This window comes from Polypterus senegalus, chromosome 5 (assembly GCF_016835505.1).
Source record: "Polypterus senegalus isolate Bchr_013 chromosome 5, ASM1683550v1, whole genome shotgun sequence".
NCBI classification, from domain to species: Eukaryota; Metazoa; Chordata; class Cladistia; order Polypteriformes; family Polypteridae; genus Polypterus; species Polypterus senegalus.
This window is the reverse complement of record NC_053158.1, coordinates 202,181,548-202,194,081: the sequence shown is the minus strand read 5'-3', so window position 1 is coordinate 202,194,081 and position 12,534 is coordinate 202,181,548. Positions and strand designations below refer to the sequence as shown.

Here is a 12,534-nt window from a genome sequence, read left to right as displayed (position 1 = left end):
AAAAAGCATATGCTGGTATGAAATTTCCCTACCTTGCTGACATGCTGACAAAAAGCAGGGTTTGCAATCATCTGACTTAGGAAATTCAAATAAGCAGCTACCAGTGCCATGGTGCCACAGCGGTTAAATATGGAAAGGTTATCTTCATTCATGATGGCCATGTCCTAAAGTAATACATAATAGAAAAAAAAGTGAGAAAGAACATCAGGGTATTAGATACTAAAAACATATTAAGATATTAAATCCAAGGAAGGACAACCTGCTGCTGCAGCAAAAAACCGATACGTACAATAGAAGCGAGCAATCACTGGTGTGCCCATGACCTCTTACATAATATCATGCTTGGCTGGCACTTACACCGCTGTTAGGCATCACCTTCACCATTTTGTTTGCATTTCCATCCCAAGCAGAAAACTCAAATGTTAGCTCAAGGGCAAAGACAATTTAAATAAATGGGTTTTAAGACAATGACATACTAAAACAAATAACTAAAAAACAATACGTTTAACATTTCTTGCAGTATAGAAATACCATAGAATACCAATAGAATTTCTTTTGAGATGTTGTTTTAGAATCAGGTAACTGAAAACAGTGACATTTATAATTATACTTCTACAACATGCTCATTTTAGTAGATATTTGGCACTAAAATTGCAAATTGAAAATGTTAATTATGAATGATAAAACAATTTAACTCTTTCAGGGCTGATGTCAACTTTTGTCAAAAGGAGGAGTTGACGAGGGTAATCAACTGTAAACTGTGCCAAAACAAACCGTTATGTTTTAGTGGGACTCTCGTTTTAAGAAGGAAAGTTAGCTTCATTGGTTTGACTGAGATTTTCTGCGCTCATGTGAGTAGTAAGGTGCAAACAAGAGCGAAAGTGGCACTGACATAATAGTGAGAGACGTCTTGCCTATTATCTCTGAACTTGGCTATGACTTGCCGGACTCCGATTTTGATACAAGCGATCGAAAAACGAATGTGAGGTTCCAGCTTGAGCGGACTGGTCCCCAGCTAATTGTTGTACTGACAATATTTGCCAGGAGGACTGCCACTTAACAATGGTAAGAGGTAGAAGCCATATTGCAATGCAGTGCGACCGTGACCGCTGCCACCCCCAGCCATGCGAAGACAGCCTGGCAGCAAGTCTGCCACACATTCTTGGCAAACTGGCACCCGCAGCATGCAGCAACAGATGTTATATGTTGATTTCTGTGTGAAATCATTGCTTTTCAGAAACTATGTTTTTCGGAAAAAATATTCAGCCCTCAAAGAGTTAATTGATTCATAAGACCAAACCCTTCTTTTGTCTGAAAAGAAAATCAGTGAGATCAAACTGCTTAAGCAGCTCACTCCACCCAATAATTATATATATATATATATATATATATATATATATATATTCTGATTATATATATATATATACAGTATCATGTATATATATATATATATCTATATATATATATCATCATCTATCTATATATATATATATATATATATACATACACACACACACACACACACACATTACATCTTTTTCTTTTGGCTGCTCCCGTTACGGGTTGCCACAGCAGATCATCTTCTTCCATATCTTTCTGTCCTTGTCATCTTGCTCTGTCACACCCACCACCTGCATGTCCTCTCTCACTACATCCATAAACCTCCTCATGCCTTCCTCTTCTCCTCTTACCTGGCAGCTCTATCCTTAGCATCCTTCTCCCAATATACCCCTCATCTCTCCTCTACACATGTCCAGACCAACGCAATCTCGCCTCTCTGACTTTGTCTCCAAACCGTTCAACCTGAGCTGACCCTCTAATGTCCTCATTTCTAATCCTGTCCATCCTTGTCACACCCAATGCAAATCTTAGGATCTTTAACTCTGCCAACTCCAGCTCCGTCTCCTGCTTTCTGGTCAGTGCCACTGTCTCCAGCCCATACAACATAGCTGGTCTCACTGCCGTCCTGTAGACCTTCCTTGTCACTCTTGATGATACCCATCTGTCACCAATCACTCCTGGCACTCTTCTCCACCAACTCCACCCTGCCTGCACTCTCTTCTTCACTTCTCTTCCACAACCCCATTACTCTGTACTGTTAATCTCAAGTGTTTAAACTCATCCACCTTCTCCAACTCTACTCCCTGCATTCTCACCATTCCACTGACCTCCATCTCATTTGCACACATGTATTCTGTCTTGGTGTTCCTACTGACCTTCATTCCTCTCCTCTCTAGAGCATATCTCCACCTTTCCAGGGTCTCCTCAACCTGCTCCCTACTATTGCTACAGATTACAATGTCATCAGCAAACATCACATTACAATGTCATCAGCAAACATCACAGTCCACGGGGTCTCCTGTCTAAGCTCGTCTGTCAGCCTGTCCATCACCATTACCAATAAGAAAGGGCTCAGAGCTGATCCCTGATGTAATCCCACCTCCGTCACTCCTACTGCAGACCTCACCACCGTCACACTTCCCTTGTATATATTCCTGTACAACTCTCACATACTTCTTTGCCACTCTCAACTTCCTCATTCAATACCACAGCTCCTCTCTTGTCACCCTGTCATATGCTTTCTCCAGGTCCTCAAAGATGCAATGCAACTCCTTCTGGCCTTCCCTCTACTTCTACATCAACACCCTCAGAGAAAACATTGCATCTGTGGTGCTTTGTCCTGGCATGACACCATCCTGCTGCTCACTAATCATCACCTCCCTTCTTAACTGAGCTTCCACTACTCTTACCCATAACTTCATTCTGTGGCTCATCAATTTTATCCCCCTGTAGTTACTACAGCTCTGCACATCCCCCTTATTCTTAAAATTCGGTCCCAGTCCACTTCTTCTCCACTCCTCAGGTATCCTCTCACTTTTCAAGACTGCATTAAACAATCTGGTTAGAAACTCTATTGCCGTCTTTACTAAACACTTCCATGCTTCCTACACGATATAAGGCAGGTGGCTTTATAGCAGTGGCTGATGATGATGCGCATATTTATGTGTGTGCATACTCTATATATGTGCGCGTGTATATATTACACATCATCATCAGTCACAACTTTAAAACCACCCACCTTATGTTGTGCTAACCCCACCCCACTTCACCCCTTGTGCTACCAAAACAGCTTTGTCCCATTGAGGCATGGACTCCACAAGACCTCTGAAGAGGTCCTGTGGTATCTTCACCAAGACGACTGCAGCAGATCCTTTAAGTCCTGTAAAGTTGCAAGGTGGGACATCCATAGATCCAACTTGGTTTTCCAGAACATCCCACAGATGCTCAATCGGATAGAGATCTGGGGAATTTGGAGGCCAAGTCAACACCTTGAACTCTTTGTCATGTTCTTCAAACCATTCTTGAACATTTTTTGCCAGGGTGCATTATCCTACTGAAAGAAGTCACTGCCATCAGGGAATACCGTTAACATGAAAGGATGTACGTGATCTTCAACAGTTTTTAGGTAAGTGGTACATGCCAATGTAATATCCACATGACTGTCAGGACTCAAAGCATCCCAGCAGAACGTAGCCCAGAGAATCTCTCTGCCAACCTGCCTTTTTCCAGTGGTGCATCCTGCTGCCATCTCTTCCCGCACAAACACCAGTCCGTCCACATGATCTAAAAGGTAAAGTGGTTCGTCAGACCTTCTTCCATTGCTTCATGGTCCAGCTCTGATGCTCACGTGACCACTGTAGGTGCCTTCAGGGTTGGATAGGAGTCAGAATGGGCACTCAGACTGGTTTGCAGCTACACAGCGAGTTGTTCTGTCACTTTTCTCTCATGGTCAGCATTACCTGTTTTTTTAGCAATTTGAGCTACGGTGGCTTTTCTGTGGGATCAGGCTAGCCATCAATGAGCCTTGGGCACCTATATTCACTGGTGGTCTTTCCTTAGACCGCTTTTGGTAGTTTCTAACCACTGCATACTGGGGACACCCCATAACACCTGCCATTTTGGAGATGTTCTGATTCAGTCATCTAGCCATCACAACTTGGCCCATGTCAAGGTGGCTCAGATCGTCACGCTTGACCATTTTTGCTGCTTCCAACACCTCACCATCAAGAACTGACTGTTTCTTTGCTGCCGTTATTATCACCATCATTTGTATGAAAACGTGCTATAGAAATAAATATTGTTGTAGCAGCTGCACTGTAATTATGCAGGAAATTACATGGTAAGCACAGCGTATTAGGGACACCTAATTTTAAAGTGCTACCCATTTATTTACCCAAAGCACTCTGGTAATTAGCTTTATTCAGAATGGTAGATGAAAGAAAATATTGAAGCCCACCTGCAGAGCAATAGAGAGTCGAATCAGGTCGATAACCACGTCTTCGTTAGCTAATTCAATTGTAACGAGAGCCAGTGCAGTGAAGAGAAGCTCAAAGTTTTTGTGGACATTATCGTCTTCTTTACAACCCAGGTAGATGTGTCGATACAGCTGCTGTCCGTGCTATAAAGTAGAAAGGAAAAAGAAAGAAATAAATGGACAACTGAAGCCTACACATGCTGTCAAAACAGCACCTGGGCACCTTCTGTTGGATTAAAAAAAAGATGTGTGCTGGTATTTTGGTGTGCTTACTATTAGAAACGGAGGTACAGAGGATCCTCTGTGGTCTTGGATCCAGCTTTCTAGGTTCAAAACCTGCAACCGACTGTTGCCTGAATGGTGTTCTCCACTTCTCTGTGGGAGTTTTGCCTGGGTTCTTTGGTTATCCTCTCCCATCCCTAAAGATGTGCATCTTAGGTTAGCAGGCAATTCTAAGTTAGCCCTATAAGAGCCTGCACACGATGGATCGTCACCTCAGTTCATATCTTACACTTGATGCTGCTGGGATAACACCCCAGAATAAACAGAAGATTTGAGAACATTATATTGAGTAGGAGACAGAAAGATGCTATGATTTGCACTGGGTGTGACGAGGGTTGATAGGATTAGAAATGAGGACATTAGAGGGTCAGCTCAGGCTGGACGACAAAAGTCAGAGAGGCGTGATGGTGTTGGTTTGGACATGTGCAGAGGAGAGATGCTGGGTATATTTGGGAGAAGGGTGCTAAGGACAAAGCTGCCAGGCAAGAGGAAAAGAGGAAGGCCTATGAGGAGGTTTATGGATGTGGTGAAAGAGGACATGCAGGTGACGAGTGTGACAGAGCAGGATGACGAGGACAGGAAGATATGGAAGACGACGATCCACTGTAGCAACCCCTAACGAGAGCAGCCGAAAGAGGAAGAAGATATTGATTATGAGACAGCCAGACAAGAGATGAGTGGAGACAAGTCTATAAATGGGGTGACATGGAACATAGTCTGTCTCGGCTTAACCCTCAAGAAGCTCTGAGAGCAGAGATGACTGGAGAAGGGACTACAGATTCTAGATGCCTCACAGTAGCCCAGAGCCCAAAACAGCTCTCACAAGAGACCTCTACAATGCAAAATGGCCGAAAAAGGCTTATCCTGGGAGGCAGTGGGCTCCCTTTTGTTTTTTACTGGACGAGGAATGTCGTCTGGTGACCCAGGATGACTTGTGGGGACAACTTCAGAGTTGTTTGAGAACCAGGGCAGTCCTCCCCCCAAGAGCGCCCTCTTGTGGCAACTCTCAGCAGAAGATGGAAGGAAAGGAAAGAGCTTCATGGCTTTGTGTGATTATTGGTTGGGATTATTTGAATAAATTGCTTGGTGGATTAAACATCCATTATTTGAACCTGTGACTGTGTTGGGCATTACTGGATATGAGGTTTGGGGCCTGCTACTGGTTACACTGTCTTACCTATAACTTCTGTCTTTCTTACCTTTAAAATCTCCGACCACATTTGTTGTAAGCTAGAATGAACAAATTAGGTGCCATACATGGTGGTGTGCTTAGTTACTTGTGAACATTCAATTATGGCACTAAAAGGAAAAATCTTGTTGCTTAGCTGTCTAAAAATCAAACAAGTGCAATCAGAGGCAAGCTAAATTTGAGAACTCCATGAGGCAGGTTCTCACCCCGGCCTGAGCGTACGAACCAAGGAATTAAATAAGCCATTTAGAAAACAGTGGAATCGACTGAATGAGGAGCACTTTTAGCCACTAGCTCCTTCCATCACGGTCTGCTAAGAAGCATCTCTGGTAGGGGTCTTATCTGCCCACTGCTATCAGGCAATTCAGTGCTTCCTTTCAGGACAATCGTATTTGGAAATATCACTTTGAAATACCTGAACAATATAAATTTATCTATTTGTATTATATGGTGCCTATCATATCAATCTCTCTATTTATGCTATATAGTGCCTTTCATAACTATCTATCTTATATATAAGAATAGATAGATAGATAGATAGATAGATAGATAGATAGATAGATAGATAGATAGATAGATAGATAGATAGATAGATAGATTAATAAATTTGTCTGCCTTTCACAACCATCTCTCTATCTCACTATCTCTCTGTCTCTTATATAGTGCCTTTCATATCTATCTATCTATCTTATATAGTGCCTTTCACATCCAGCTATCTATCTATCTATCTATCATATAATGCAGGGGTGCCTAAACTTTTTCAGCTTGTGAGCTACTTTTGAAATGACCAGGTCGCAATGATCTACCTACATTAAAATTCTATATACATATATATATATATATATATATATATATATATATATATATATATATATATATATATATACTTACACAGAATATACAGTGGGTACTCTTTGTTATATTGCAGCTATTTGCTAAAATCATTTAAATTAATTTTTTCCCACATTAATGTACACACAGCACCCCATATTGACAGACAAAAAAAAAAGAATTTTTGAAATTGTTGCAGATTTAAGTATTCAGACCCTTTCCTCAGTATTTAGTAGAAGCCCCCTTTTGAGCTCATACAGCCATGAGTCTTCTTGGGAAAGATGCAACAAGTTTTTCACACCTGGATTTGGGGATCCTCTGCCATTCCTCCTTGCAGATCCTCTCCAGTTCTGTCAGGTTGGATGGTAAACGATGGTGGACAACCATTTTATGTCTCTCCAGAGATGCTCAATTGGGTTTAAGTCAGGGCTCTGGCTGGGCCATTCAAGAACAGTCACAGAGTTGTTGTGAAGCCACTCCTTCGTTATTTTAGCTGTGTGCTTAGGGTCATTGTCTTGTTGGAAGGTAAACCTTCCTTAGCTCTCTGGAGAAGGTTTTTGTCCAGGATATCCCTGTACTTGGCCGCATTCATCTTTCCCTCGATTGCAACCAGTCGTCCTGTCCCTGCAGCTGAAAGACACCCCCACAGCATGATGCTGCCACCGCCATGCTTCACTGTGGGGACTGTATTGGACAAGTGATGAGCAGTGCCTGGTTGTCTCCACACACTGAAGAGAGGCAAGACACATGACAGCCCGCATGGAGTTTGCTAAAAGACACCTGAAGGACTCTGAGATGGTGAGAAATAAGATTCTCTGGTCTGATGAGACCAAGATAGAACTTTTTGGCCTTTTAAGCGGTATGTGTGGAGACAACCAGGCACTGCCCATCACTTGTCCAATACAGTCCCCACAGTGAAGCATGGCGGTGGCAGCATCATGCTGTGGGGGTGTTTTTCAGCTGCAGGGACAGGACGACTGGTTGCAATCGAGGGAAAGATGAATGCGGCCAAGTACAGGGATATTCTGGACAAAAACCTTCTCCAGAGTGCTAAGGACCTCAGACTGGGCCGAAGGTTTACCTTCCAACAAGTCAATGACTCTAAGCACACAGCTAAAATAACGAAGGAGTGGCTTCACAACAACTCTGTGACTGTTCTTGAATGGCCCAGCCAGAGCCCTGACTTAAACCCAATTGAGTATCTCTGGAGAGACCTAAAAATGGCTGTCCACCAACGTTTATCATCCAACCTGACAGAACTGGAGAGGATTTGCAAGGAGGAACGGCAGAGGATCCCCAAATCCAGGTGTGAAAAACTTGTTGCATCTTTCCCAAGAAGACTCCTGGCTGTATGAGCTCAAAAGGGGGCTTCTACTAAATACTGAGCAAAGGGTCTGAATACTTAGGACCATGTGATATTTCAGTTTTCTTTTTTAATAAATCTGCAACAATTTCAAAAATTCTTTTTTGTCTGTCAATATGGGGTGCTGTGTGTACATTAATGAGGAAAAAAATGAATTTAAATGATTTTAGCAAATGACTGCAATATAACAGAGTGAAAAATTGAAGGGGGTCTGAATACTTTCCGTACGCACTGTATATGTACTGTATATATATATATATATAGCATTCAAAGTCTGAATCACAATGTGATTGTATGGGTGGTTACCTACCAGGTAACGCGTGTGGTTGGTCTGCAAGTCGGCAAACATCCGCCATGGGTGCCCTCTCAGTTGCGAATAGCAGATTATAGAATGTTAACTGTCAAGTAATGCAAAGCGTACGCTACACGTGTTTCGCCCTAATTTGGGCTCATCAGGCGTACAAACTCCACTGCACCCCTCATCGGGACTGAACCTTGGACGTCAGACAAACGCACTTCAATTGTGACATTGTGAGAAAAAAAATCCTCTTCCAATTCCACCTCCAGCCCATACCCTCCATAAAGAATTTTGTTTTAAATTAGTCGATATAAATTGGAAGGCTAACTAGATCACAGCTGGGGTTTTGCAGTAGCTCGCGCGTTTGATTGTGTGTGCAGGATGACCAGTGTGTTAGAAGAGAAGAGATCTCAGACTGGCTGCCCTGTATGTCAATCAAGTGGCAAATGCCATAGGGAGGATATATGATAGACTAACATTTAAAAAAATTTTTTTGAATGCAACGTGATCTACCTGAACTAATTTGCGATCTACTGGTCGATCACGATCGACACATTGGACACCCCTGATATAATGCCTTTCCTATCTACTATCTATCTATTATATAGTGCCTTTCATGTACAGAATATCTATCTACCTATACATATTGATGGACTGATTGGCTGTATTATTTATCCTGACAGTTTGTATCCTTTTTGTTTTGTTTCTGCTGCTCTACGTGTGTAAATTTCCCCTTGGCATTAAATAAACTTTTTCTAATCTAAGGTGATCTAAAACCTGGACTCCATAATGGTAACCTTTAGCAGGTTAAGGACTGTATGAGAGGGAGTGACATTATCTGAATGCCATATGGCACCTGCCTGTTGTGATGATAACCAGACCTTCAGTTACATAACCCTGGCCGCCTTGGGGGACCAAGTTAAGGGTCGCCCGTTAGTCTAACCAGCACATCTCCTGGTATGTGAAAGAAAACCCAAATGACCATGAGGACTCGCGCTATTTCTACACTACTACATTTCCATTTACAGAATTTCACGTCTATTTTCACCTTTAGTTCACACTAACCCCGGTGTTTTTAACCTTCGAAAATGGACTCCATTTCAAAGAGGAATATATTTCCGAAAATTCTGACTCGGCGTTACAGTACGGATGGCTAAAAATGGAGAGTTTTGAAAACACAGACTCTGATTGGTTTGTGCTTGTCACATGGCCCGTTCCCTGATTGGGCCCTGCTCATTATGACGGCTCACTCACGGATCGCTTACCCTTCATGGAAGAAAACCATATGGCACCACGGCGGAAACACAGGGGTTGCTTTCCATAGCGCATGTGTTGCTCAACCGAAATTGAGTTTCGCATGGTTTGAATGTTGAATCCGCTCACAAACGGAAAATAATTCACCAGTCACTAGATTTTTGTGATAAACCTTGAGGCCGGCTGCGTTACCATTCCTTCAAGGAGGATACCGTTTCTCTCTGTTTCGGCTGATGCGTGTGCAGCCAATGTTGGCAAACGACTATGTCGGAAGCGTTTCCCCTTGTTGTTTCACCATTTCATAAAAACGGTAGTGTCAGAGATCGTTTTTCATTTAAAATGAAAGCTACGCGTGGACGTAGCTTCATAGAGAATGTTCATACTGCACAAGCAGATGTGGGATGTGAACTCTGGATGCCAGGTCATTGAAACAGCCATGCTGACCACCGTGGCACCACGCCACCCTCCCTCTAGTTCTGTTTCACCTTTATTTGTCATGTCATACGTTTCTTCAACTGGTGTAATCTCATTCTGGATCACAGAGGGCCTTTATTTGTCATATGTAACAAATTCTCGAGCGCTTCTTTGTTAAAAGAAAAAATTGTCTTAATACTATGTGGGTTTGCAATAAGAGTTCTGTCAGGAATTGAAATTAAATTATGTTAAAAGTTGCAGGGAACACACTGTGCTCCGGCTGCTAACAAACACAATCACATCTCATTAGTTATATTAGTCGCAAGTCTTCAGCTGCTAATCTAAATTTGCAAAAAACTAACACATGCAAGTTGAATTCAAACAAAAAAATATCACATTTTAATTAAGATCCGTGTGTCGCGTACGCAGCGCCATCCGTAAGTATGCCATTTAAATGTATGCTTTGTGAAAAGCACACCCCAGCAGGAGCGGCGACACATTCATCTGATTTCAAGCTGCTGAAGGGTGTGCAGGCGGCACAGCAGTTAGAGTCGCTGCCTCACCGGTGTGGAGTTTACACTTTCTCACTCCTACCTCCTCATGCAGAGAACAAAACACAGAATTTAAACACACATTTGTAAAGATGAGCCAACACAACGATATGAACCTGAAAAGTCCGTGTGGCGGTGCCATGGCACCTGAAAGAACTGATATACTGTATTTACAATTCTACTGTATACGTATAATGCACATTTCAAAACAACTGTGTTTAACTAAAGTGCTGTACAGGAATATATAAATTAAGAAAATAATAAAAAAAATAAAATAATACTACACAAGTAAAATATAAATCATTTATAGAAAGAAAAAAATATAAAAGTATAACTGAACTGAGGTTGTTCTGATGACAATAGAAATGTGGGAAGTGACATCTTTCATGACTTCTACACCTCTATGATGGCCGGTGTGGTGTGCTGGGCTGGTGACATCATGTCAAGGGAGGACCACCGAATCAACAAGCTTATTAAAAGGGCAGACTCAGATATGGGACACACCTTGGACCCTCTGGAGGTAGTAGGGGAGGTGAGAATTAAAACAAACTGAATACCATCATGAACAACGCTGCACATCATCTCTCTGACATATCAACACTGAGGGCCGTTAGCCAACAAATCATTTAGCAGAAGTGTGTCAGGAAACGTGACTGGGGGTCCTTTAAAAAACAAAAGACAACACGCCTATGTTGTGCTCACTGGGACTGGGACTGCCAAGTCAGTTTTCTTTTCTTCCTTTTAAATCATTCTGGTGTGCATTCGGACCAAATTGAATGTGTATATATTTATCTGTCTATCTATTTATTTAAAGAGCTTCTGTAAAAAGGCAAAGTTCCCCTGGAGACGGACAGATGGAGTAACTGGGTGGGCGGATCTGTCAGCCCATCTCTCCTTTCTTTCATTCTTTCTATCCATTATATAGTGCCTCCCCTATCTAACTATTACACAGTGCCTTTCCTATCTATCTCACCTCTCTCTGTCTATCTGATTCTGCCAACTACGCTAAAATATATATTATATAGTGCCTCTCACATCTATTTATCTGTTATATATTGCCTTTCACATCTATCTATCTTATAGCGTCTCTAATCTAACAAATTATTATATTGTGTCTCTCATATCAAATTACCTATTATATAATGCCTTTCCTATCTATCTATCTATAATATGGTGCCTTTCATTCATCTACCTATCGATAATATAGTGCCTTTCATCCATCTATCAATAATATAGTGTCTTCCATCCATCTATTTATCTATAATATAGTGCCTTTCATCTATCTGTCTATCTTTAATATAGTGCCTTTCATCCATCTATCTATCTATCTATAATATAGTGCCTTTCATCTATCTGTCTATCTTTAATATAGTGTCTTTCATCTATCTATCTATCTATAATATAGTGCCTTTCATCCATCTATCTATCGATAATATAGTGCCTTTCATCTATCTGTCTATCTATAATATAGTGCCTTTCATCCATCTATCTATAATATAGTGCCTTTCATCCATCTATCTATAATATAGTGCCTTTCATCCTTCTATCTATCTATCTATCTATCTATCATATAGTGCCTTTGTCAGTACACTTAAAAAGCACATTAGGCCCCTCTCTCTGTTTCACTCTGATTTGCACAAACCAGACTAGTGGTTTATTATGAGAGGTTTCAGATTTTAAATGAAAAGTTCTGGATGGGCAACCCATAGAATGTGGATATCAATCGTATTCAACACAATCCATATGTGACAAAAAAATGTACCTTTTTCATGAAGTTCACATCTTGTTTTGAAATCTTTTCTCTCTTTATTTTCAGAGCAGAAACATCAGGGATGATCCTAAACAAAAGAAATAAAGTTTGATTAGGAAGATAAATATAACGTGACTGTCTATTCTAAAGTCCCAGCATTAATATTTTTTATGACAATAACTTTGTCTATTTTACACTTACTGAGCATAACAATGCTGCTAAATTCAAGAACCAAATTACAAAAATAAATAAATATGGTAATAAAAATACCAAAAAAAAATTAAATT

At 41.2% G+C, this 12,534-nt stretch overlaps 1 protein-coding gene across 1 annotated transcript in view; it reads right to left on the bottom strand.

Moving 5' to 3' along the window:
• efr3a (EFR3 homolog A (S. cerevisiae)) overlaps positions 1 to 12,534 on the bottom strand; it is a 306,258-nt gene that overhangs the window by 33,725 nt on the left and 259,999 nt on the right. Inside the window, exons 15-17 of the mRNA XM_039753984.1 lie at positions 12,260 to 12,335; positions 4,298 to 4,459; positions 33 to 164 (exon numbers count right to left, since the gene is read on the bottom strand). Coding sequence (XP_039609918.1) covers positions 33 to 164; positions 4,298 to 4,459; positions 12,260 to 12,335 — 370 coding nt within the window. The remainder of the gene's footprint in view (positions 1 to 32; positions 165 to 4,297; positions 4,460 to 12,259; positions 12,336 to 12,534) is intronic.